Source organism: Myotis daubentonii, chromosome 9, assembly GCF_963259705.1.
Source record: "Myotis daubentonii chromosome 9, mMyoDau2.1, whole genome shotgun sequence".
Lineage (NCBI taxonomy): Eukaryota > Metazoa > Chordata > Mammalia > Chiroptera > Vespertilionidae > Myotis > Myotis daubentonii.
Window position 1 is genome coordinate 2,651,251 of NC_081848.1, and position 25,213 is coordinate 2,676,463.

Below are 25,213 nucleotides of genomic sequence, written 5' to 3' on the forward strand. Positions count from 1 at the left end.
CAAACTGCCTTTTTTGCTATAACTTCACTCTTTAAAGACTCTTGTTCTTCATCCTCTTTCTACATGTCCCTTCCTCCCTGTTGGAAGGAACTTTTTAAAAATGTGTATTTTTATTCATTTCAGAGAGGAAGGTAGAAGGATAGGAACATCAATGATCAGAGAGAATCACCAAAACTGGTTTGGCTCAGTGGATAGAGCGTCGGCCTGCGGACTGAAGGGTCCCGGGTTCGATTCCGGTCAAGGGCATGTACCTGGGTTGCGGGCACATCCCCAGTGGGGGATGTGCAGGAGGCGGCCGATCGATGTTTCTCTCTCATCGATGTTTCTGACTCTCTATCTCTCGCCCTTCCTCTCTGTAAAAAATCAATAAAATATAAAAAAAAAAATGATGAGAGAGAATCATGGATCAGCTGCCTCCTGCATGCCTCACACTGGGGATCGAGCAGCAATGGGGCATGTGTCCTGACTGGGATTGGAACCATGACCTCCTGGTTCACAGGTTGATGCTCAACCACTGAGCCACACTGGCTGTGTAGGAAGGAAGTTCTTAGAAAACCCAATATGTGTGTCCCCTCCCCCCTCCCTGGGCCGTGTGGGACCCTCCCACCCCATCAACCCCACAGCCTCCCTGCCCCTTCCCCTTTCAAAGGATAACCAATGGTCCAGTTTATAAATTCCAATTTGACTTTAATAAATTAAATTCCAAATCATCTCACAGCAATGGCCATCATCATCAACACACCGCGGAGCACCCCTGCTTCCGCTCGTGTCCATCGTCGCAGTCTTTCAATGAGGCCCCTAGAGCCATCAGTACAGGGAGGGGTCCTGCCCGGAGACCTCCCAGCGAGGCATCAAGTACAAAAAACGGTACTAAAGGGGGGGGGGGCAGGAGCGGAGGCGGAGGAGGGAGGACCTGCCCCACCCCGGCTTCCTGTGGGCTGCCATGTCCTCAGGGACACGGTGCGGGCAGCCCAGGGCTGGGAGGGAGGGAGCCCCAGCCCACAGGGACCGCCCGCCTCCTGAGATGGGCAAGGCCACCTGGGCGCGAGCCGGAGCTCCCGGCCCAGACGTACAAATAGAAAAGCGAATAAATTAGGAGGGATGTCGGGGAGCTGAGCACCCGGGACCCTCTGCGGGCACCGCTCTGGGAGGCCACACGTGCCAGGCAGCGCCCCCGCTTGCTCCCCGCACCCCTGCGTCCTCGCCGCCTCCAGGGCCCATGGCTCCCGCTCCCCCGCCGGTGCCCGTGCCAGCCGCCCTCCCGGCTCAGCGAGGAGGCCTCACAGCTGCGGGCTGGGGCTGCCGGCGGCCTTGGGTTTGGACTTGAAGGAGAAGCGCTTCATGAGGCGGCGGGAGAAGCTGCCGGCCTTCCTGCGGGCGCTGGGCGCGGCCATGCTGTCGGAGAGGTCATCGTGCGACTGGCTCAGCCCAGCTTCCCTCTGGCGGGGCCGCCGGCGGAAGAGGAGCTTCGTGCCGCTGCGCAGGAAGCTCACTGCGGAGGGAGAGGGCGCTGAGCGGGCTGAGCGGGGAAGGGGGGGCCCGCTGAGCGGGGGGGGGGGGGGGGGGGGGGCCGCTGAGCGGGGGGAGGGGGCGCTGAGCGGGGAGAGGGGGCGCTGAGCGGGGGGGGGGGCGCTGAGCGGGGAAGGGGGGCCGCTGAGCGGAGGGGGGGCGCTGAGCGGGGGGGGTAGGGGGCGCTGAGCGGGGAGGGGAGGGGGGCGCTGAGCGGGGAGGGGAGGGGGGCGCTGAGCGGGGAGGGGGGCGTTGAGCGGGAGGAGGGGGCGCTGAGCGGGAGGAGGGGGCGCTGAGCGGGGAGAGGGGGCGCTGAGCGGAGGGGGGGGCCGCTGAGCGGGGAAGGGGGGCCGCTGAGCGGAGGGGGGGCGCTGAGCGGGGGGTAGGGGGCGCTGAGCGGGGAGGGGAGGGGGGCGCTGAGCGGGGGGAGGGGGCGCTGAGCGGGGAAGGGGCGCTGAGTGGGGGGGAGAGGGGGGCGCTGACCGGCCGGGCGCGGAGGGAGGACCACCCGGCCAGAGCCCAGTGCGGGGCGGGCAGGAGGCAGCCATCCCACGATTCTCTCTTCTCATGGATGTTTCTCCCTCTCCCTCTTCCTTTCTCTCTGGTCAATAAAAATATATTAAAAAAAAAAAAAAAAAAGAACAAGCATGGAGGGGTGGGCCGCGCAGAACAGACCAGGCCCTGGGCCTGGGAGCCGGGCTTCCTGGGGAGGAAGGTAGAGACGCGTGCCCTGGTCCTGGCTGCGCCCTGCTGAGCGCTGGCCCCGGGGCAGTCAGGGCCGCTGCTCTGTGCCCACAGACTGGCCACCCGACTCTTCACTGTGGGAAAACAAGGCTGAGCAGAGGGTGTCTCTAAAGAAATGTCCTCATCCCGGTGGTCGCTGGGTGGTTGTGTGTTGACCTGTGAACCAGGAGGTCAGGGCGCATATGCTGGCTGCAGCGCGGTCCCCAGTGGGGGCGTGCAGGAGGCAGCCGATCAATGATTCTCTCATCATTGACGTTTCTCTCTCTCTCTCTCTCCCTCTCCCTTCCTCCCTGAAATCAAAAATATTTTTAAAGGAAGAAAAAAAGAAATGTCCTCAGAGGCAGGCATGGAAGAACAAGATTGTCTGAAACGGGCTCATTGACAAATTCCAGGATGTGAGCAGGAAGGGGTGCATCCAAGAGGTCCATTCAGACCAGGGTCATGAGGAGGCGCTCACTCCGCAGGCTTTGGGTTTGGGAACTCATTATCCCAAGAAGTGATGCCGGCTTCAGCCGTAAGTGGTTAAGTGCCGTTGTGGTTGACAGAGGGCTGAAGATGTTGGGGGAAGCCCTCATCTTTGAAGTGAGGAGTACCCCAGCCGCCCACAAGGCGTGTCACTGCGCAGGGACAGTACTAGGTCAGCCTAGGGTAGGATTCTTTTCTTTTTTTAAAATATATTTTATTGATTTGTTACAGAGAGGAAGGGAGAGGGATAGTTAGAAACATCGATGAGAGAGCTCGATCAGCTGCCTCCTGCACACCCCCCACTGGGTATGTGCCGGCAACCAAGGTACATGCCCTTGACCGGAATCGAACCTGGGACCCTTCAGTCCACAGGCCGACGCTCTATACCAGTGATGGCGAACCTATGACACGCGTGTCAGAGGTGACACGCGAACTCATTTTTCTGGTTGATTTTTCTTTGTTAAATGACATTTAAATATATAAAATAAATATCAAAAATATAAGTCTTTGTTTTACTATGGTTGCAAATATCAAAAAATTTCTATATGTGACATGGCACCAGAGTTAAGTTAGGGTTTTTCAAAATGCTGACACGCCAAGCTCAAAAGGTTCGCCATCACTGCTCTATACACTGAGCCAAACCGGTTAGAGCCCAGGGTAGGATTCATATACTCACAGGGGAAAGAGTACATAATGAAAGGGAAGAAAGAGCCCTGGCCAGTTTGGCTCAGTGGATAGAGGGTCAGCCTGCGGATTGAAGGGTCCTGGGTTTGATTCCGGTCAAGGGCACATGCCTGGGTTACGGGCTCGATCCCCAGTCTCTCTCATCGTTGATGTTTCTATCTCTCTCTCCTTCCTCTCTGAAATCAATAAAAATATATATGAAAATAAAAGGGAAGGAAGAAAAAAACACACAAGGGAAGGAAGAGACACACTTAGACACGGGAAAAAGGAAACCTGTGGTAAATAATGCCACAGGACCCAGCGCATCCAGCTCCCTCTCTACTTTAGCTCGGCTGAGACCGGCTGGGCCTCTGGCAGCCCCTGTGGAAGGACACAGCCCATTGGCTTCGGCCTTCATGTCCCTAAGGCTCCAGGAGGACCCAGGTCATGACACTGAGTATCAGAGGAGGGGGTTGCCGACCTCTCCCCACCTTTGTGATCCTTGAGGCTGCGGGTCTCCAGGGCACCAGTCGATCCTGTTTCCGACTCGACATCATCTACTGACGGCCTCTCGGAAATGTCCGAACGTGTGGTCTCATCGGCCTCCTGGACGCTGGTGGGGCTGGAGAGGGCGTCCAGGGCTCCTGGAAAGGCGGCCGGGGGGCCCGAGGGCAGGGGAGAGGGGCCACTGCTGTCTCGGGCAGAGTCCTGCGCGGAGGCCTCCAGAGAGGCGGCGTAGCCCAGTGACAGCGCCAGCTCGTCCTGCGCGATGGGCACCTGGCGAGAGGGACAGGTTTGAATGGACTGCAGTGATCCGTGAGGGCTTCCTCCCCACCGTGGCTGCTCTCCCCAGAGCTGTTACCTTGGAAACACCTGAGATAATGAGGGTGCTCCGCTTTGTGGGTGTCTTCTTGGCTGCCCGCCCGCTGGGCTCCGTCAGCTGGCGAATGGCTGTCTCTGCCACAGGGTCCAGGCCGTTGGCAAGGTGGCTCTCCCCTGCTGGGCAGAGGGTGGACCCGACTCCGCTCCAGCTCCCCTTGGACCAGAACCCCCAGGCCCCACCCAAAATGGCTTTGACTTTGGGGCCCCAATACCAGCCGACACTCCCACGTTCCAGGTCCCCACTCACGGCTGCTGCTGTGGGAGGTGCTGCTGGGGCCACCGCTCTCACTCAGCACCGTCGTCTTCTCGGTCACCTCCACCTTGGACGGGGAGCGGGAGGGGGAGTCTGCTGGGTGGGGGAGGGTCAGTGAGCTGGGGGGAGTTTGAGAATGGCCCCCGCCCACCCCATCTTTGTTGGGATGTAGGCTTTGGTGACTCAGAGGGCAGGGGTGACTCAGAGATGATGAATCACAGTTTGGCTCAGTGGATAGGGCATCAGGCTGTGTGAATTGAAGGTCCCAGGTTCAATTCCGGTCAAGGGCACATGCCCAGTTTGGGGGCTTGATCCCCAGTGTGGGGTGTGCAGGAGGCAGCTGATCAATGGTTCTCTCTCATCATTGATGTTTCTCTCTCCCTCTCCCTCTCTGAAAACAATAAAATATATTTAACAAAAAAATATCTTATATTCCTTATAAAACAAACAGGAAGAAGAAGATGCCCTGGGGACAAAGAGGCACCAGAGGAACTAATGGGAGTGTGGGGAGATGCCATGAAAATACTGAGGTGCGAGATGGCACATGGGCCCCTGCACGGAGGGGAATCCCATGGGACCCCTAGAGACGGGAGAAATGTCATGGAGGACCCTGGGAGTAGAAGAAACACCATGGAGGCCACTGGGCGTGTGGAAGGGTCCTGCAGGGCACTGGCTGGCTGAGGCTAGAGGGAGGGAAGATGAGGCAGTGGGGCTGGGGAAAGAGAGGGGAACGGACCCGGACCCGTGAAAAGACGGGGAACTTAGGAGGTGGAAGTGCAAGAGTCACCCGCAGTGGCGGGGTGGGTGGGCCCAGGGTTGACATGGGAGGGACCAGTCAGGGAGAGGGAGGGTGAGAGGGGGAGGGTGAGAGGGGAAGTCCGAGGGAGACAGAGATAATGAGGATGATGCGGTAGAGAACAGGGGTGGTTAGGGTTAGAGCTTTCCTTGCCCCTCCCTGTCCCTCCACCGACCTGCCGCTCAAGGCCCCTGGCCACTGCTGGGCTCTCAGCTCCTCCTTCTTACCTGACTTGCCATCTACAGTGCGAGGCCGGGACTGGACAGTGGTGACCGTGGTGACAATGGTGCCATCAGGCATGATGGTGCGGTCCAGCTCGACCTTCTTGGTAGGTGTGATGCTGGGGCGTGGCATGGAGGGGGTGGGGTTCCGGGGGGAACCCTCCTCATACTGAAGCTGTCGAGGGGTGGGAGCACAAAGAGGCCGGGCCTCAAAGACCATCCTGTGCTACCTCCTCCCATCTTTCCCGGGTCGCTCCTCACCTCCACTGCCACGGTGGCTGCGGGTCCCAAGGCTGTCCCAGGCCCTGGGGTGAGTGGGCACACCTGTCTCCGGGACAGTGGTCTGGAAGGGGAGCCCACGGGCAGTGTGGCCTGGCCCAGGAGTTCGGCTGGGGAAGGGGCAGCACCATGAGCTGGGCCCATGGTCAGGCTCCACTCAGCACCTGCCTCCCCACGCCCCCCAGGGTGCGCCTTCCGGCCTCCTACTCACCGTCTCCACAGTGGCTGCTCCTCAGCACCCTGAGGACCAGCTCCCGGCTCTGGGGGCCCAGATCCCTGCGGCCAGGAGAAGCAGGGGCAGGGAGGGGGGAGGTTAGCAAAAGGAATCCACCCTCCAACTGATCACAGGACAGAGGCAGAGAGTGATGTACAAAAATGAGATGGTATGAGTGCTCCAATCAGAGTCAGCCCTGCCCTCCAAGGACTTCCTCTCCCAGGAGAACAGGAGAGGGCCCGAGTGGAGACCATACTCCTCAGCGGGGCACTCAAGCCCCGCCGCCCCTGCCCCGCTCCGCCTTCCCGTCTCTGTCTCTATGTCAAACCACCATCTTCCCTTTGCTCACGCTCTTCCCTCTGCCGGGAACACGTGTTGAAATCCTCCTGGTACTCGAAGGTGTGGTTTAAATATCGTCTCCTCCACGGAGCCTGCTCTGATCCTGATTCCCCTCCCGGAATTACTCTCCCTAGGGGGCGTTCCTGTGCACTTTTTGTTAACCTCGAAGAGACCACTAATTCCATTCTCTTTACATCCATCTATCTCTGCCTTGACACGGAAACCACACCGAGGTGGGCACTGAATCGTGGTCACATCTGTACCCCAGGACCTAGTGGGGGCCTGGCCTAAAGGAGCACACATCAAGGTTTAGTGACAACAGAGCTGGTTTGTGCCAGGCTGTGCTGGAAGGGATGACTGTCTGCCTGGGAACAGGGCGGGGCGGGAATCCTTACAGGGCCAGGTCCTCAGTCCACTCCACCTCGGGACCCGCCCTCGCGGACTTGGTCCACTTCTGCTGCATAGGGTTGTCGAGCTCGGCCATGCAGCACAGGTCCCCAGTGCCTGGGAGGAGACAGAAATTAGATGCTCAGATCAAAGATGGGAAGCCACTAAGGAAAAGAGAGGCCAACTGCCTGCAACCATAACCTCGGCAGCCCCTAGCCATGGCGAGCTCTCACCTTCCAGCTCACTTCCCAGGTGCGATGCTCGAAGCTGCCGGAGGAATAACCGGGTGGGTCTGGGGATGGCTGGCTGGGCCTGGGACAGCGTGGGTGGCTTCTCACTGGGTATCTAAGTACAGAAGGTCAAAAGAGAATTCCAACATAGTACCCTGAAGACACTATGCCTGCAAACAATTTGATTTTTTTAAAAATATCTTCTTGCCGAAACCGGTTTGGCTCAGTGGATAGAGCGTCGGCCTGCAGACTGAAGGGTCCCAGGTTCGATTCTGGTCAAGGGCATGTACCTGGGTTGTGGGCACATCCCCGGTGGGAGATGTGCAGGAGGCAGCTGATCGATGTTTCTCTCTCATCGATGTTTCTAACTCTCTCTCTCTCTCCCTTCCTCTCTGTAAAAATACATATAAATAAAAAAAATCTTCTTATTGATTTTTGGAGAGAAAGGAAGGGAGAGGGAGAAAGAGAGAGAGAGAGAGAGAGAGAGAGAGAGAGAGAGAAACATCAATCAGCTCCCTCCCGCAAGCCCCCTACTGAGGGTCGAGCCCAAAACCCGGCATGTGCCCTGACCAGGAATGGAACTGGTGACCTTTTGGTGCATGGGATGATTCTCAACCAACTGAGCCACACCGGTCAGGGTGCAAACTATTTGCTCTCAGTGTCTACTCACCAGCCCTCCAGGGGCAGAGCACGCCCTGAGGTTGACCATCATGGCTGGCTGGGTGCTGACGATGGCATCCTCTATCAGCTCCTTAATCGTGGAGAGCTCCACTTGCTCCTCACCTCTCTGCAGGGAGAAGAGGAGCACAGAGACGGGCCCCCAGCTCGGCCTCCCCTTCCCTGCTCTGCCTCTTCCTGCCTCCCCCAACCCCTAGCCCTGCTCCCTTACCTCTCTGGCCTGCAGCTTGGGACGCACTGTCAGGCTGAGATCTGGGCGATTCCTGAAGGTCCAGGACACAAGGAGCCCCTCGCCAGGGATTTCCTTTAGGTTAACTTCCAACTAGGGACAGGGACCAAGAGACTGAGATGACTTGCCTACTCCTCCAATTATTCCCACTCTCCAGGACCCTCCCACCCCAACCCCCTCTTAGAAAGGAGCCCAACTGAAAAGGCGGAGGCAACGGAACCACCTGCTGCCCAACTCCATTTCCCACACCCCCTCCACCTGTGTTGGTGGCAGTGTCAGAGTGATGTGGTAGGTCTCCATGGAGACGGCAGCGGGGGACTGTTGGGTCACAGAAACTGGGAACATCACCTCCTCAGCAGAGAGCTGGCAATGCAGCACCTGGGACAGGCAAAGCATGGAGGCAACGAGGGTTAGGCATGGGGGAAGGATGCGCCATCCTGCTTCGCCCTGCTCTGTGATGGATCAGCAGACCCTCCCCACTTCAGTTGTCCTTGAGACTTTACTGTGTGGAGGCCACAAGTCCATAAAAGAATCGTAGAAAAGCCAAAGGCTCTTCTCCCCAGAAAAATGCAGATGTGAACACATGTACAGCATGTTGCATGTCACTTTAGTGGGATTCTCAGACCTCCTGAAGCCAATCCTTGGATCCCTTCGTCATTCATCAACCTCAGGTTAAGAGCCCTTGGACTAAAGGGAACTCTTGGAATCAGCCCCCTCTGAGACCCTAAAGAAGCCTTGCCCAGCCGACCCTTACCATGGTGTTCTCTGATTGGTCTACACAGGTCACATGACCAATGCTGGCTCTGGGTAAGAGTTGGGGCACCTCCTCAAAGGCGATCTGGATGGAGCTCTGAGGGAGTAATGTGGACACAGGTCAGGTCTTTGGAGCTGCCTCTGCAGGGTGAGCCTGCTGAGTTGCTGGCCGGGACCTGGCACTGCTGAGGCCGCAGCCGCAGGCTGGCTCCTGACCCCTCTTTGGCTCAGGGCTTTCAAATAGGATGTGTTGTCCTCCAAACCCACCTCTCCAGGGCCCTGCAGCTGCCAGGGAGAAGTGGGGAGCTAGCCCACCGCAGAGACCAGGTCACTTTGAGCAGAAGGCCCTAGATTTTTCCTGGAATACCAGGAGCCTCCCTCCTCTCCCCCCAATTTCCTCTTCATCCTCCACCCTCCACCCAAAGGAAAAGGGATGCACAGAAAAAAATAATCACGTTGTAGGTTGTCACTTATATGATAGTTGGGCAGACAGAGACATGACTGAGCTAAGGGTAAAAACAGTAAGGCCCACTTATTCTAGGCAAGAGCTGGAGAAATGAGGCCAAGCTTCTTCCAGGTAAATAGGATGTGGATGCATAAGAGTATGATTCTAGCCATGCTCTTGGAGATGAAGACAGCTCAGCCTGGCCTTGGGGAACTTTACCAGAGGGACTGGGAAGAAAAGCAAGCTGAAAGGGCTGCAGGGTCCAGAGGTCTGGGTCCCTCCAGGCAGACAGCAGGGTGGTATTAGGGAGCAAAAAGCTGCTTAGCTTAGGGCTTGAAAGAGCTTCCTAATTCTTTCGTTGCAGTGGAGGCAACTTGCTGCAGCCCTGTCTGGAGAGCAGGGAGGGAAGGAGAACTGGGCAGGGGCCCAGACGGACTGACAGCTCTTCCTTGGGCCTTGGGATGGGAGGAAACAAATCCACAGGGCTCATCTGCCTGCCGAACCCGGGGAAGCCAGTTCCTGGTTCTGCAGTTGTCACATCCGGAGGCCAGGCCCCCGGAGATGGCGAGACGGATGCTTGGAACCCCAATCTCCCCACTCCCTGCTAGAGAGGCCAACGTCCAGCTGAGTCAGCTGCCCTGGGAGTCACTCCTGACCAAGGGACAAGGTGCGGGGAACGCCGGGGAGGTGTGAGTCCAAGACTGGACTGAAAGATGCCATTTGGATTTCTGCCAGCCACCTGGGCAGGAGATGGGCAACTTCTCCTGTGGTCACTTCTGGGTCTAGGCATCTGGGCAGTTAGTAAAGCCCTCCCAGGAGTGGGGGCGGAGACGCCTCTGAGTGAGGGGCCTGGTGGAGCGAGCAAGGAGAGATTCCTGGGCCAGGGTGGGCAGGAGCCCCGGAGAGGGAGACCTCGACCTCCCACCCCACCTCTCAGACTCAGGAGAGCTTCCTGCCCCACCTCCTGGGACTTGTGGCCGGAGGAAGTGGACTAGGCTAGCTGGTGGCCGGCTCAGGCGCATTCCCGGGGAGCGTGTGGACTGACTATCTGCTCTCCACCCAGACACCTTCCCCTCAACACATCAGCATGGAAACAGAAGAGTTAGACGGGAGCAGTGGGTTCCTGAGGCCGGGGGAGGGTAAATCAGGCTCCTCTGGAATATGCCTGATCGCATCAGGGACTTGGGACCCGAAATGTCAACTGGGTGTGGGGGCAGGAGAACCAGGCAAATTCCGGGGAAGGAGTATTACCTGTCTCCCTCCCAACCTCGCAGCGCCCCCCGCCCCCCGCCCCCCAAAGCCATCCGCACACGCACTGGGCGGAAGCGCCCGCGGGCTCAGGGTTAGCGTTGCTTTGAGAACAGCAGTTTGGACCGGGGTTGGAGCCAGGGTATCCCGACTACAGGAACACTGAACCGGGGACCCAGCCGGCTTTCTACCCCAAAGAGGAAGAGAGGCCACGGGCTCCCCCGGTGATCCCCGCCCCCATCCGGCCCTCCGGGCAGCGACAGGTCCCTCCCTGGGAAGGAAAGGCTGAGCGAGGGGACCCCTGGGTGTCCCGTCAGACTCACCCCGGCGCGGCAGGCCTGCTCGTTGAGCGCTCGCACCCACGCCCGCTGCCAGTTCTCCCGGAAAGACTTGAAGGCGAACAGGGACGCCAGGAGGCCCCGGACGCCGGGCTCCCCCGGGGCGCCGGCCGGAGCGGCCCGCAGCCTCAGCAGCGAGCGCCACACTCCCAGCTCCCGCAGGGGCCCCGCGGGCTCGGCCGCTGGAGCGGGTCCCGGGCTCCGGTCCCCGGGCGCCCCGCGCCGCCACCAGCCGCGCGCGGACTGCAGCAGCCAGCCGAGCACCGTGAGCAGCGAGGCCGCGAACAGGACCAGCAGGGCCGCCCAGCCAGCGTCCCGCAGGGCCCGGCCCGGCTCCATGCTCCGGCGGGCTGCGCTCCCGGTCCCACTCGGGCTCAGCCGCTGCCCCGGGGGAGCATGGCCCGGGCGGCCGGGGGCGGGCGGCTCCCCCGGGGCTGGGCGCGCGGGCTCGGGCGCTCTGCGGGGCGGGCGCCGGGAAGGTGGGTGCACGGAGAGCGATCAGAGGGTCCCGGGGCCACCGCGCCGGTTCCCTCTCCGCGGTCGGTCGCTCCTCGGTCCTGCAGTCCCGCTCGGGTGAGTCGCCAGCCGCGCCGGGCTCCTCCGCCGCCCAGGCGCGAGCCCCCTGGACCCGACGGACCGTCTGCAGGAACGGGCTCCGGCCGCACCGCTGGGCTCCCGGGGCTGCGTGCGGGGCTGACACTGACAACACCGCGCGCCCCGCCCCCACCGCCTTAAAGGGGCCGCACCCAGCGGGGCGGGGCTTGGGGTTTGGGGCGCTGCCTCTGGGGAGTCGGGCGGGAGGGCGAGGCGGCCGCGGAGGTGGTTCCGGGGTTGAAAATAGGCGGGATCTTGGACCGCCCGCCCCATCCTGGAACCCTGGTGCTCCTCCTTCCCGAGCTCCCCGCGGAGTAGCTGCGCTCACCTGGGAAGCTGCTCCGCTCTCCCCTCTGCTGCTTCCATTTCGGACGCCTGTGGGGTTAAGGAGGTGACTCCCATGGACAGCGTTTCCCTCTCCCACTCCCCCAGGCTCTGCAGCTCCTTTATTTCTTTTCTTCTTAAAAAATTTTTTTATTGATTTTAGAGAGGAAGGGAGAGGGAGAGATGGAAACATCAATGGTGAGAGAGAATCATCCACCGGCTGCTGCCTGCACGCCCCACACTGGGGATCCAGCTTGTGCCCTGACAGGGAATGGAACCCTGACCTCCCGGTTCACAGGTTGATGCTCAGCCACTGAGCCACACGGACTGGAAGGCTCAGCAGCTTCTTGACTCCCGTTTCCTGGCGAAGTTAGGCCCGGGGTCTGTAAGCGAGGCGCCGAGTGGCCTCCCAGGTAGCAGTGCCTGGTCGAGGTGCAGCTGATACTGACCAGGGAGAGAGCAGAGCCCGAACCTGGTCCCTGGTCGATGGGACATTATCCCCCCTGCCATTCCCACCCCACTTCGCCTTGGAGAGAGGACACAGGAGCACCCTACTAACCTCCCTGCTGCTGGGGGCTTGTTCAGGTGCTATTTCCTGAGCCTGGGGCTGCTTGCTTTTTAAAAAATAATATATTTCCATAGTAACAGCTCCTGCCTAAGGAGCATGTGTAGAGGGGGTGGTAACGAGCAGGGAGCTGGTGGTAGCACTGGCCTGTCAGTAGATTCAGCTAGAGGACCCTGCCCTCCAGTGTCTAACATCCCATTAAGCACCCAGAATTGTGGTGTAGGCACACCTGTCCTAGATTTAAGGGAGTGCACTCCATTTCTATAGGACAGGAGCTTGTCATTGCTTCCTGGAGGAAGGATTCAAAGAATCTCCTTCCCCAAGAGGCCCTTCTCCACATGCACATCACAAGGACGTTGACACCCAGTGCCTTCCTTAGAAGCTCAACAGCGAAAGTATTCAATCTCTCTCTTCCAAACCCAGTTGGTCATCTGAGTGCCTTGGAAGCAAGCAATGCTTTAAAAATGTGTGTGTGTGTGTGTGTGTGTGTGTGTGTGTGTGTGTGTATCATGTTTTAGAGAGAGGAAGGGAGAGGGAGAGAGAGATAGAAACACTGATGAGAGAGAAGCATCATTGATCTGCTGCCTTCTGCACGCCCTCCTTGGGAATCAAGCCCATAACCTGGGCATGTGCCCGGAGAGGAATCAAACCTTGATCTCTTGGTTCCTGGGTCCACGCTCAGCCAGACTAAGAAACCTCTTTAAAGTAGAGACTTGCAGAGCGAGACAGAAGCTGGCAGGTCAGTACCAAGGTGCCTGAGCCAGAGGAGGTGGTGGGTGGTGGGGTGTGGGGGCACCCCTGGGTTTCACTGCTCCCTTGCTGTGGCCCTGCCCATGCATCATCATTGAACACCAAAAGCAATGGCAGATTCCCACAGTGTGGGTTTCCAATCTTGAGGGGAGGAGCCGACACGAGATGAAAGGAGGAGACTCAGGGCGGAACCTGGGGTGCAGGAGGAAGCTGTCGGTGGGCAGAGCAGCCAGGCTAGGCGAGCAGGTTCCACGTGCCAAGTTTCACTCTGAGGACCCGCTTCTCCCAGGAACCCTTCTTCAGGAGCCTCGGACCTCCCAGGGGCCTCGCTTCTCTGAGAGCTTGGATTACTGCCTCAACTCTCCCCGAGCCCTTGCTCCTCTGCGGCCAGATGCTGCTTCCAACTCAGTCTCCGCCCGTCTCCCTAGCCTAGCCAGTGCCGCCACGCTTCCTTTCAGTTGTGGCTTAGACCTGCAGCACTCATTTCATTCTGCCTTATGTCTAGCTGGCTGTTTATATGTCTGCTTTTCCCACGCACCCAGAAGCTGCTTAAGAGAGCCCTGCCCTCGCTGGTTTGGCTCAGTGGATAGAGCCTCGGCCTGCGGACTGAAGGGTCCTGGGTTCGATTCTTGTCAAGGGCATGTGCCTTGGTTGTGGGCACATCCTCAGTAAGGAATGTGCAGGAGGCAGCTGATCCATGTTTCTCTCTCATCCCTCTCCCTTCCTCTCTGTAAAAAATCAATAATAATAATAATAATAAAAAGAGTAGAGCCCTGCCCTCGCTGGTTTGGCTCAGTGGACAGGGCGTCAGTCTGTGGACTGAAGGGTCCCAGGTTCAATTCCAGTCAAGGGCACATGCCCGGATTGCTGGCTCGATTTCCAGTGTGGGGCGTGCAGGAGACAACCGATCAATGATTCTTTCTCCTCATTGATGTTTCTATCTCTCTCCCTCCCCCTTCCTCTCTGAAATTAATAAAAATATATTTTAAAAGCCCTGGCTGGTTTAGCTCAGTGGATGGAGCGTTGGCCTGCGGACAGAAGGGTCCCGGGTTCGATTCCAGTCAGGGGCATGTACCTTGGTTGCGGGCACATCCCCAGTAGGGGGTGTGCAGAAGGCAGCTGATCAATGTTTCTCTTTCATCGATGTTTCTGACTCTCTATCCCTCTCCCTTCTTCTCTGTAAAAAAAAAAAAAATCAATAAAATATATATATATATTTAAAAATATATATATATTTTAAAAAGAGTAGAGCCCTGTTTTACTCTTCTCTCTTCCCTCATATTCAACCAAGTTGCTTTCCGATGCTGAAGTAAACTCCTTGAGTGAAAAAAGCCGTGCTTATATTACTTTGTGTCCCTACAGTACTTAAGAGTTTTCCATTCACATAGTAGAGATTAGTGAATTCTTTGTAATTTTTAGAAGTCTAACAAAAAATATTCCAGTATACATGTAAACACTAAAAATTTCTACACTGTTTCCATCTTTTGAAAATTCATTCATGTCATCCTAGTAGAATGGGAGATAACAGAAGGTAACAGAAAAGGTAACCGTTTTTGAAAAACTGATGGGGTCAGGGAGCAGGAAGAAAAGCGAAAACAGTAACTCAGCTGCCTGGAAAGAGCCATAGGTTTGGTCCTGCCACTGTCCTAGCCCCAGACTCTCCCAAGCTGTCTCGTGGCCTTTTCGGCGCTGTGGGACATTTTGGGGACAGGCTGTGAGGCAATCAGACTTAACAATGGCCTTGTTCCCTGGCAGGCACTCAGGACTCCCTAGCAGCAGATATTCTTCTCAGGCATTGTCTGCTCAGCGCAGGAAACCAGCTGAAGCGTTGACAGCTCCCCTATCTGAGGCCTAGGGTGAGCTCAGCTCTCATGCAAATGCTCTGAACTCTTGCCAGGAAAGGCATGACATTTCAAGTGTGGCCAAACGATGTGTTTGTTTCTTCTCATTAGTCTGATAATCAACTGGGCATTTACCATCTCGGGAACAAAAATATTCAGATTATATGTCAAGTATTCACGTAACTATGTTCTGATGGGAATGTGTGTCCTGGACGATGAATCCCTAGTGTCTTGTCTTTGAACATCTCTCCACCCTCTTCCAGTCGGGAGGAACCGAAGCCGCAGCCTTCCCATCTGCTCCCACCTGGTCCTTTCCCTGTTTGGAAGGTCTTCCAGTCTTGCCACTCACTGAAATCTTTGGAGATGCTATTCTTCCTCAAGGCCCTATCTTCTCCCTTGATGACACTAAATGTGCTCCTATTGCCTGTACCTTTCAGACCCAGGCTCATTATGCGTAATGATGCCTTACGTACAGATGCCTGTGTATCCTTAGTCCTGTGGGTCAGAAAACTCTAGGGCAGTGGTTCTCAACCCTCCTAATGCCGCGACCCTTTAATACGGTTCCTCATGTTGTGGTGACCCCCAACCATAAAATTATTTTCGTTGCTACTTCATAACTGTAATGTTGCTACTGTTATGAATCGTAATGTAAATATCTGATATGCAGGATGTATTTTCATTGTTCGCGACCCACAGGTTGAGAACTGCTGCTCTAGGGAGTTTCCAGTCAGGCACAGATGCATGTGCATGTATATGCGCGCGCGCGCACACACACACACACACACACACACACACACACACAGAACAACAATACCAGTCGGATAATAAGTACTGAGAATTTGATGAAATTCTATCACGTAAATTACCAGGATTACTTCATGTCTATAAAGTGTACTTTATAAATAGATGGTTTTTCATAGTTAATTAGAGCCACCTTCAAGTAGAAGAGACATTTCACAACGGGTTTTGAGAGACGGCCAAAAAAAGTCAACCTGACCCTTATTCCTCAAGCAGGTCACATTCCAAAGAATGGACAAGGGGCCGGGATACTTGAGTCATCTTTCCAAACTCCCTGGAGGTGATTTCCTCTTGAGGAATAGAAGTCATTTGTCACCTAAGAGCCTGTGAGTGGATGAAAGAGGATGAAGATGCTGGTGGTAAACTGTTATTTGCAAGGAAACAGGTGTCAAGCCAAAGGCACAGGAACCTGGAGGGAGGAACCAGAGTTCACAGGAAGCCACGTGTGCGTCCGGCTCTCCTGCTCCCTTATCTCTTCCCAGTGCTTTAGCCTCACCTCCTAGGTTTAGCAGCTTGGCACAAGGCAGTGATCCCGCCAGGACCAGGAAAAAGTCGAGCCCAGCGTGGGGCTGAACGTTGAGCATTGAGCTATGAACCAGGAGGTCACGGTTCGATTCCGATTAAGGGAACATGCCCGGGTTGCAGGCTCCATCCTCAGGGTGGGGAGTGCTGGAGGCAGCTGATCGATGATTCTCATCATTGATGTTTCTCTCCCTTTCCTTTCCTCTCTGAAATCAATTAAAATTATATACATAAATAATGAAAAAGAAATCAACAACCGGGTTAAATCCAAGACTCGAGGGCACGCCCAGCCCCTTCCGCGGGAAGTGCGGGTTGCAGCGAACTAGCGGGGCGAGGATAGGATGGGCGGGACGCTTAGGAAAAGAGCAAGGGGAGGGCCAGAGAAACACTGGCCAGGAGGGGCGTTTAGAGTGCGGTGCTTTAGGATTTACATCGTCTCCCAAACTGTAGCTGCGTTTCCGGGAACTGAGTTGTATTGACCTTGGCTTCCGACTACCCTGCGTCCTGGAGCGGTCCTCCCGAGTCGACGCGGGGCACTGGCCCTTTAAACGTGAGCGGCGGAGGCCCAGGAGGTCAGACTGACGTGGAACTCGGAGTGAGCGGCGTAGGACACGTGGTCGAGGGGTGTCTGGTCTTGCTTCCGGGCCAGGAGCTTCCGCTCGGGGTGGTACATCTTTCATAGGATGGGAAAGTGTCAGCTTCGGCCTTTCGCTGCTTTTCCAATCCCCACGTGATGACTCCATCCTCGAATAAAGGACAGAGTTTAAAGTAACTGCCCACTCTTCTGCCCACAGTCAAGATGGCCGCCTCCGCCTCAGCAGCCGAGGTTGCCCTGCGAACCAGATCCGTCCGGGCGGAATAATGGACGTCGTTTAAAATAATCCTGTCGCCGCGCTCCTGCCCACATTGAAAACGGCCGCCTCCGCCTTCAGCAGCCGAGGTTGCTCCGCGAATCCGATTCTTCCGGGCGGAACCAGCGGAGAGAACTGCCGTGGGCGGAGCTGAGTTGCGGAGGCTCCGAGTCCGGGGCGGCTCGAGTCCGGCGGTCGCGTGTGCTCGGGACGGAGCGGGCCGGGCCGGGCCGGGCGGCCACCATGCGGGCCTTCCCGGAGCTGCCGACGCCGTTGCTGGTGAACTTGATGGGCTCGCTGCTGGGGTTTGCGGCCACCGTCACCCTCATCCCAGCCTTTCGCGGCCACTTCATCGCCGCGCGCCTCTGTGGAAAGGACCTCAACAAGCCGGGCCAGGAGCCGATGTGAGCGGCGCCCCGGGCCCGGGCGGGGGGCGGGCTGGGAGGGGTGTCCGACCGCGAACGGGACGCAGCGTCCACACCGCGGACAGCTGCCCGGAGGGGAGGGCAGCCTGGCCCGCACGGGGCCGGGGGGAGGGGGCTCCAGCAGCGACACCCCCCGTGCGTGACCGTAGCGCCGGCCCCGGGTCGTGACCGCGCCCCTCTTTCCCCTCCACCCCGCTTGCTGCCGGGCCACAGCCCCGAGTCGCAGGGAGTGATCAGCGGGGCCGTGTTCCTCATCATCCTCTTCTGCTTCATCCCCTTCCCTTTCCTGACCTGCTTTGTGGAGGAGCAGTGCAAAGCCTTCCCCCACCATGAAGTGAGTGTGCGGGCGGGGCGGGGCGGGCGTTCCCCGAGGTTCGGGGGGTTGGGGGGTGTGGTGGGGAGCGGGGCTGTCTCTTCCTGAGTGACGCCGGGTCGGGTCGGGTGGAGCGTGACCTGCCGGCCTCCCCCAGCTGGTGGCCCTGATAGGCGCGCTCCTGGCCATCTGCTGCATGATCTTCCTGGGCTTCGCGGACGACGTCCTGAACCTGCGCTGGCGCCACAAGCTGCTGCTGCCCACCGCGGCCTCGCTCCCTCTCCTCATGGTCTATTTCACCAACTTCGGCAACACCACCATTGTGGTGCCCAAGCCCTTCCGTCCGATTCTGGGCCTGCATTTGGACTTGGGTGAGTAGCCCTGCGACGACTGCCCCTGTGTCCCCCACCTCCGGGCACCCTGACCCGGGAGACACCTCCTCCGTGCGCCTGCGCGGGCCCTGTCTTCTCAGCTCCTCTCTGTTGGCCCTTCATCTAGTCCTCGCCACTTTTTCCAGAAGAATATCCTTCAGTCCTCATTCTATACTTTGATTGTTGTTGTTCATCCTCACCTGAGGACATTTTCCCATTGGTTTTAGAGAGAGTGGGAGAGGGAAAGCCAGAAATATCGATGTGAGGGAAACACATGGATTGGTTGCCTCCTGCACGTGCCTGACCAGGGCCGGGGCCAGGGAAGAGCTTGCAACTGAGGCCTGTACCCTTGACTGGAACAGAACCTGGGACCCATCAGTCCACAGGCCTATGCTCTATCCATGAACTGGCTAGGGCCCCATTCTATACTTGGTACCACCTTCTCACTGTCCTCTCCCCAGGGATCCTGTACTATGTCTACATGGGGCTGCTGGCCGTGTTCTGCACCAACGCCATCAACATTCTCGCAGGGATCAATGGCCTAGAGGCTGGCCAGTCACTAGTCATTTCTGCTTCCATCATCGTCTTCAACCTGGTGGAGCTGGAAGGTAGGTGGGACTGGGGAAGAGTGAGAGAAGACTGAGTGTTAAGAGAATTAGTTGCCTGATATCTGGCTTTGGGGAATTTGGGGAAAAAGCAATATGTTAATAATTATAAAATATAAGAGCTCTGGCGGGTTAGCTCAGTTGATTAGAGCATTGTCCCCATAAGCCAAGGTTGTGGGTTTGATTCCCAGGACACATACAAAAATCAACCACTGAATGCATAAATCAGTGGTACAACAAATCAATATTTCTCTCCCTCTCTCTAAAAATCAATAAAAATATGCCCAGTCAGTGTGGCTCAGTGGTTGAGCATTGACCCATGAACCAGTTCACAGTTCGATTCTGGTCAAGGGCATATGCCTGGGTTATGGGCTCAATCCCCAGTGGGAGGTGTGCAGTAAGGCAGCCAATCAATGATTCTTTGTCATCATTGATGTTTCTATTTCTCTCTCTCCCCTTCCTCTCTGAAATCAATAAAAATATAATAAATAAGTACAGAAGATAAGGGAAGGTAATTTATTTTGCAATAACTAGATTTATTAAGTGTGAGAAAAATAGCCGCCTTGTCATTTATAGCTAGATTGGCACTAATAGATGGGCTGTGGTCTTCTCTTACTGAACATAAACAACTTCACAGAATCTCCAAGTCACTCTGTGACCATGAGAGAGTAAGACGAAAACCAGACCCTCCATAACTGTGTGAGCACAGACAAAACCATAAGAACGCTGTGACCCCACCACAATGACCAAGACCCCCTCTTTTGGCTACCATGCGTGATTGCTGCTTCCTTCTAACTCAGCTCCTTCCACTTCGATAAAGGCTAAGGTGCTCATAGAATTACTCCTACTGACAGCACCCAGACCAGTGCAAAACTCTGCCTCCTTGATCTTCCTCAGAATTACTTCCTGCAAACCGAACAGTCACGGGATTGATTCTCAGTCAAAGGCACATACCTGGGTTGCAGGTTCGATCCCCAGCCCCGGTGGGGTGTGTGCAGGAGGCAACCAATTGATGTGCCTCTCTCACATCCATGTTTCTCTCTCTTTTTTCCCTCCACCCTCCCTTCCACTCTCTAAAAAAATCAATGGAAAAAATATCCTCAGGTGAGGATTAAAACAAAAAAGCTAAGCACTTTCAAAACATTTAAACTTGGTAACAGCTCTGTGTGACAGGTGTTATTAACTGTATTTTACAGATGAGGAAACTGAGGCTTCGAGAAGTTAAATTTGTCATGACCAAGGTTACACAGTTAGGAGTAAAGCTTGTATTCAAACCTAGGTGTGAACGGTCTAAATCAATTTAAGGCAATAACTAGTTTAGAAAGGGCTCATGAAAGAGCTGGAATGTTGAAAATTGCCCGGGTGGCATAAAAGAAGTAGTGAGTTCTTTTTTTTAAAATGGAGTTCAGTGAGAGAAATTGAGAGGGAGAGAGAGATAGAAACATCAATGATGAGACAGAATCATCAATTGGCTGCCTCCTGCACGCCCCCCACTGGAGATCGAGCCTGTCCCCCCAGCTCGTGCCCTGACAGGAATCGAACCGTGACCTCCGAGCCACCCTGGCCAGACAGTAGTGAGCTCTTGAGTGTGACTTGGGAGAGTAGACAGTAAAGCTGGAGACGGAACTTAGGAATGGTATGCGGAGGAGGCTCTCACTTTCCCTCTTCTCTCCCTGCTTCTAAAGGTGATTGTCGAGATGACCATGTCTTCTCCCTCTACTTCATGATGCCCTTCTTTTCCACCACCTTGGGATTGCTCTATCACAACTGGTAAGTAGGCCGGTAGATGGGGCCAACTGTTTTAACATGTGGCAAGTGTGGCCCTGATCACGACCCATCTCCTAATGGAGAGGCGAAGTCTGTGCACACCTGTATTGTTTTCTGGGTCTTGAGTTGGTCGTATTCTTAATTGCTCTCTAACCGGCAGTGGCTGGGTCCAAGTGCTGTGGAGCCATAGGAAAAATGAGTTCAGGGCCTTGGGTCTGGAGAGTTGCTGGGAGAGCTGGAGTCTGAGTCAGAACTGGGGTCAGGGCTAGCCCAGGGCCCAGAGTGAGAGGAAAGATTGATAATGCCTTTTGCCACTGGCTCAGATCCTCTCCCCACACAGGTACCCATCACGGGTGTTTGTGGGAGATACCTTCTGTTACTTCGCTGGCATGACCTTTGCCGTGGTGGGCATCTTGGGACACTTCAGCAAGACGATGCTACTCTTCTTCATGCCCCAGGTGTTCAACTTTCTCTACTCCTTGCCTCAGCTCCTGCATATCATCCCCTGCCCTCGCCACCGTGTGCCCAGGTAGTTGCTTTGGGGCTTGAAAGGGACATCATGGCCTTTTTGCTTGGGATGCATAAAACCAGCCTTAGACATTTGTTGTGTAAAGGCAGTGGGCCCAGAGAAGGGCTGACTGTCCCCCGTGGCTAGCATTTTATAAATGACAGAGCACACTTACTACGTAATCTCATTTAATGATCACAGCAGCTCTGATCACATATAGTAGCAGCAGAGCCAGAAAGATCTGCCCATTCAGGACTCCTCCTATTAAATAACCACATTCTCAGTGAGGCCCAGTTACATAAAGCTCTCTTCCCCTGCAGACTTAATACCAACACAGGCAAACTGGAGATGAGCTATTCCAAGTTCAAGACCAAGAGCCTGTCTTTCTTGGGCACCTTTATTCTAAAGGTAACAGGGGCCCTGGCTGGTGTGGCTCAGTTGGTTGAGTGCCATCCTGTGCACCTAAGGTCGCCAGTTTGATTCCAGGTCAGGGCATATGCCCAGGTTGTGGTTTTGATCCCCAGTTGGGGTTTGTGCAAAAGGCAGCTGATCGATGTTTCTCTTTCCTCTCCCTCCTCTCTCTCTAAAATCAATTTAAACCCCCCCCCACACATGCCCTAGCCAGTTTGGCTCAGTGGATAGAGCATCGGCCTGTAGACCAAAGGTCTCGGGTTTGGTTCCAGTCAAGGGCACAAACCTCAGTTTCAGGCTCCTCCCCAGCCCAGGCCCTGGTCTGGGCACATGCAGGAGGCAATCAATTGATGTGTCTCTCTCACATTGATGTTTGTCTCTCACATTGATGTTTCCGTCTTTCCTTCTCTCTTCTACTCTCTCTTAACATCAATCGGGAAAAAAAACCCCAAAATCCACACACATAATTAAAGGTAACAGGAACGAGGAGGTAAGGCTTTAGGCCACCATCCTGAATCCAGGGAGTGGGGAACCCAGGCCTGCATTCGACCCCAGGGGAGTTGGAAGCACTAAGCAGGTCCCCATTTGATAAGCATAGGTATTAGCTGAGTTCTTTCCACCTCGGCCCTTCCAGGTAGCAGAGAGTCTGCAGCTGGTGACAGTGCGCCAGAGTGAGGATGAGGATGGTGCCTTCACTGAGTGTAACAACCTGACCCTCATCAACCTGCTCCTTAAAGTCTTTGGGCCCATGCACGAGAGGGACCTCACCCTGCTGCTGCTGCTGCTACAGGTGTGGCTGGGGACGGGGCTCGCACCTCCTTGCCTCCCTTTCCATGGTCCTCATTGCAGCTCACTGTTCCTTGCAGGTCCTGGGCAGTGCTGTCACCTTCTCCATTCGGTACCAGCTTGTCCGGCTCTTCTATGATGTCTGAGCTCCCTGATCATTGCCTTCACTTCACAGTCTCCAGGGCTCCCGACTCAGGCCAAGGACTCAGGCCAACCTCGTTCTATCTAGACCAAGACTGCCCCTCAGCCCAGGCCGCTCCCTCCCCTCCTCCTCCCCAGCCTTTCCTTTCCCCTGTGATAGCTGACATGCTGGGCCGTGACTATTGATTGGAGTTTGCCTGTAGTTTCTTCCACTTGCCACAGCCGCTGAGGGGGGACATGTGGCTGTTCGGTTTCCACAGCTCCGACCTTCAGGAATAGGCTGGGCCTGGGGCAGAGCCCTGGCTCCTGACAGGGACACGGCTCGGAGAAGACTTCACATGAGACTATAAGTTAAGGGTTCTAATTAGTAAAAGAAGATGGGGGTGCAGGTGCTCCCAGTGGTAACAATAAAGCGATGTGTTTTTTCTTGTCCCTCCAAGTGTGTTTCCTCCTGGGTATCCTAGGGTAGATTGGGAGGGTTGGTGGAGGCCCTTCCTCCAAGATGCCTAGCTCTCTGCCCTATCCGCCGCCCCCCACCCACTTAGCCCCCCAATACCCCAGACCCCTTCTAGCAAGACTGTGAGCAGAGCCCTAGCTGGTTTGCTCAGTGGACAGAGCGTGGGCCTGCAGACTAAAGGGTCCCAGGTTCCATTCCGGCCAAGGGCACATGCTGGGTGTGGGCTCGACCCCCAGTAGGGGGCGTGCAGGAGGCAGCCGATCAATGATTCTCTCATCATTGTTTCTATCTATCCCTCTCTAAAATCAATAAAAATACATATTAAAAAAAAAAATGCCCTAACTGGTTTGGCTCAGTGGATAGAGCGTCGGCCTGCGGACTCAAGGGTCCAGGTTCAATTCCGGTCAGGGGCATGTACCTTGGTTGCGGGCACATCCCCAGTAGGGAGTGTGCAGGAGGCAGCTGATCGATGTTTCTCTCTCATCGATGTTTCTGGCTCTCTATCCCTCTCCCTTCCTCTTTGTAAAAAAAATCAATAAAATATATATATATTTTTTTTAAAAAGACTGTGAGCAGGAAGAACTGAGACCCACAGAGCCTGTTTAATAAATATTGAAATCCTGATATTTCAAGTAGCAGGAAGGGCCATAGACTGGAGTGATCTGCTCTAGGGTTTGGGACCGGAACTTCCACGGGCTCTCATTTCCTTTTTACTCCCTTCGCAGTATGGGAGGGAGAAGGGAGTGACCAGACCGGAAGGGGTGGCCGGGGACTTAGAGAGCGCACCCTTTTAAAAGGCCAGGCTGGCCGAAACCGGTTTGGCTCAGTGGATAGAGCGTCCGCCTACGGACTGAAAGGTCCGAGGTTCGGTTCCGGTCAAGGGCATGTACCTGGGTTGCGGGCACATCTCCAGTGGGGAGTGTGTAGGAGGCAGCTGATTGATGTTTCTCTCTCATCGATGTTTCTAACTCTCTATCTCTCTCCCTTCCTCTCTGTAAAAACTCAATAAAATATATTTGAAAAAAAAAAAATAAATAAATAAAATAAAATAAAATAAAAGGCCAGGCTGCACACACTTTCCCTTGGTTCTCCAGGCGGATTCAGACTCCACCCTCTTTGGCTTCCGGTTTGGGTCGCCGGCGTAGCGTTTGAATCTCGCGCGCTCCCCGCGGATTGGCTGCAGGAGGGAGCGGGGCTGGCTGCGCGCCGTGCTCCTCACCGTTTTCCCCGGGCAAAAGGTTTTCAAATTCGACCAATCGGCTGTCGCGCTCCCTCAGCTAAGACGGGTCACCAAGGCTTAACTGCAACCAACCAGAGACGCTATTAGAGAAAAGAGCCAATAAGCAGGGCGCGGAGGCGGGCCCTGGAGGCTTATAAGGGCGGCCCCCCCGAGCGCGCGGCAGCGTTTGGACTGCGTCGGCAGCTTCTTTTCCGTGCCTGCTCTCCGCTTCTCCTCGCCGCGTCTCCTCGCCGCTTCTCCTCGCCTCTCCCCCTCGCCTCTCCCGCTCCTCCGCCTCGCGCAGCATGTCGGGCCGCGGTAAGACCGGCGGCAAGGCCCGCGCCAAGGCCAAGTCACGGTCGTCGCGCGCCGGCCTGCAGTTCCCCGTGGGCCGCGTCCACCGGCTGCTCCGCAAGGGCCACTACGCCGAGCGGGTCGGCGCGGGCGCGCCCGTGTACCTGGCGGCGGTGCTGGAGTACCTGACGGCCGAGATCCTGGAGCTGGCGGGCAACGCGGCCCGCGACAACAAGAAGACGCGCATCATCCCGCGCCACCTGCAGCTGGCCATCCGCAACGACGAGGAGCTCAACAAGCTGCTGGGCGGCGTGACCATCGCGCAGGGCGGCGTGCTGCCCAACATCCAGGCCGTGCTGCTGCCCAAGAAGACGAGCGCGGCCGTGGGCCCCAAGGCGCCGGCGGGCAAGAAGGCCACGCAGGCCTCCCAGGAGTACTGAGGCCGCCGCCGCCCCGCCACCACAAAGGCCCTTTTAAGGGCCACCACCGCCTCGCGGAAAGAGCTGAGCCGCAGTCGCCCCCGCCCCGCCGCCCTCCCCGCTCCCCGGCGCTGACCCGGCCGCCCTGCCCTTGGAGCGGCCGACGGGCCGCGGCCCTGACGCAGCGCCGACCGCGGCCTGGGAGGTGCGCGCTTCGGGCGCCGCCTCGGCCTCGGCTGTGGACTCCTCCCGGCTCTGCCGGCGGAGACTCGGACCCTGATCTGTGCGCGGCCGTCCCCTCTGCTGCCAGGTCCCGGGCCTTTCCCACCCGCTCCCCATCGACCTCCTGGGCCCGTGCGGGGCTGCCCGGACCTGGCGCGGGCGGGCGGGCGGCCGGGCCTCACCGCTCGTCCCGCGACAGACACCAGCACTGCGGGGACCCCACCCGGGCCCAGCCTCGCTGGTTTCCGAACTGGAATTCAGCAGCTAACCCACCCAAGAGCAGGTACTTGGAAGTTTCAGATGGACAGATTTTGTTTATTAAAGGATTTTTTAAGAAATGTATCCTGTTTTCATTTT

The 25,213-nt window shown here is 56.5% G+C and overlaps 3 protein-coding genes across 8 annotated transcripts; 2 read left to right on the top strand and 1 right to left on the bottom strand.

Moving 5' to 3' along the window:
* Nucleotides 1-666: 666 nt before the first annotated feature.
* C2CD2L (C2CD2 like) lies at nt 667-11,425 on the bottom strand. 4 transcript variants are annotated; one of them, XM_059707650.1, is made up of 14 exons: nt 10,659-11,425; nt 8,644-8,739; nt 8,148-8,267; nt 7,872-7,982; nt 7,653-7,769; nt 6,986-7,097; nt 6,761-6,869; nt 6,024-6,088; nt 5,795-5,922; nt 5,540-5,708; nt 4,511-4,612; nt 4,244-4,380; nt 3,873-4,158; nt 667-1,492 (listed from the first exon to the last, which is right to left on the bottom strand). In XM_059707650.1, exons 1-14 carry the CDS (start codon nt 11,010-11,012, stop codon nt 1,281-1,283), a joined length of 2,118 nt encoding a protein of 705 aa, XP_059563633.1. In that variant the 5' UTR covers nt 11,013-11,425; the 3' UTR covers nt 667-1,280. The 4 variants fall into 4 exon arrangements, with proteins under 4 accessions (XP_059563633.1, XP_059563635.1, XP_059563634.1 ...); XM_059707652.1 differs by having other exon boundaries at nt 4,511-4,609; nt 10,659-11,424; XM_059707651.1 differs by having other exon boundaries at nt 4,244-4,377; nt 10,659-11,421.
* Nucleotides 11,426-16,629: 5,204 nt separating this feature from the next.
* On the top strand, nt 16,630-22,677 carry DPAGT1 (dolichyl-phosphate N-acetylglucosaminephosphotransferase 1). Of its 3 annotated transcripts, XM_059707654.1 has the most exons (9): nt 16,679-17,322; nt 17,557-17,677; nt 17,814-18,027; nt 18,489-18,635; nt 20,318-20,402; nt 20,740-20,928; nt 21,228-21,315; nt 21,953-22,108; nt 22,185-22,394. In XM_059707654.1, the coding sequence occupies exons 1-9, from the start codon at nt 17,162-17,164 to the stop codon at nt 22,248-22,250; spliced, it is 1,227 nt and encodes a 408-aa protein (XP_059563637.1). In that variant the 5' UTR covers nt 16,679-17,161; the 3' UTR covers nt 22,251-22,394. The 3 variants fall into 3 exon arrangements, with proteins under 3 accessions (XP_059563638.1, XP_059563639.1, XP_059563637.1); XM_059707656.1 differs by lacking the exon at nt 21,228-21,315 and having other exon boundaries at nt 16,648-17,322; nt 20,740-20,857; XM_059707655.1 differs by lacking the exons at nt 21,228-21,315; nt 21,953-22,108 and having other exon boundaries at nt 16,630-17,322; nt 22,185-22,677.
* A 1,445-nt stretch (nt 22,678-24,122) lies between these two features.
* LOC132240472 (histone H2AX) lies at nt 24,123-25,194 on the top strand. Its single transcript, XM_059707667.1, has one exon. The coding sequence runs from the start codon at nt 24,227-24,229 to the stop codon at nt 24,653-24,655; it is 429 nt and encodes a 142-aa protein (XP_059563650.1). The 5' UTR covers nt 24,123-24,226; the 3' UTR covers nt 24,656-25,194.
* Nucleotides 25,195-25,213: the final 19 nt, after the last annotated feature.

Excerpts from the sequence above, each read along its gene's own strand:
- DPAGT1 (XM_059707654.1), top strand. The coding sequence starts at position 17,162 with ATGCGGGCCTTCCCGGAGCTGCCGACGCCGTTGCTGGTGAACTTGATG. Across the intron at positions 17,678-17,813 it reads AAGCCTTCCCCCACCATGAA|CTGGTGGCCCTGATAGGCGC; the intron begins GTGAGTGTGCGG and ends GGCCTCCCCCAG. Across the intron at positions 21,316-21,952 it reads TGGGCACCTTTATTCTAAAG|GTAGCAGAGAGTCTGCAGCT; the intron begins GTAACAGGGGCC and ends CGGCCCTTCCAG.
- LOC132240472 (XM_059707667.1), top strand. The coding sequence starts at position 24,227 with ATGTCGGGCCGCGGTAAGACCGGCGGCAAGGCCCGCGCCAAGGCCAAG.
- C2CD2L (XM_059707650.1), bottom strand. The coding sequence starts at position 11,012 with ATGGAGCCGGGCCGGGCCCTGCGGGACGCTGGCTGGGCGGCCCTGCTG. Across the intron at positions 7,098-7,652 it reads GCTCTGCCCCTGGAGGGCTG|ATACCCAGTGAGAAGCCACC; the intron begins GTGAGTAGACAC and ends TTCTGTACTTAG. Across the intron at positions 5,709-5,794 it reads CAGCCACCGTGGCAGTGGAG|CTTCAGTATGAGGAGGGTTC; the intron begins GTGAGGAGCGAC and ends ACCCCTCGACAG.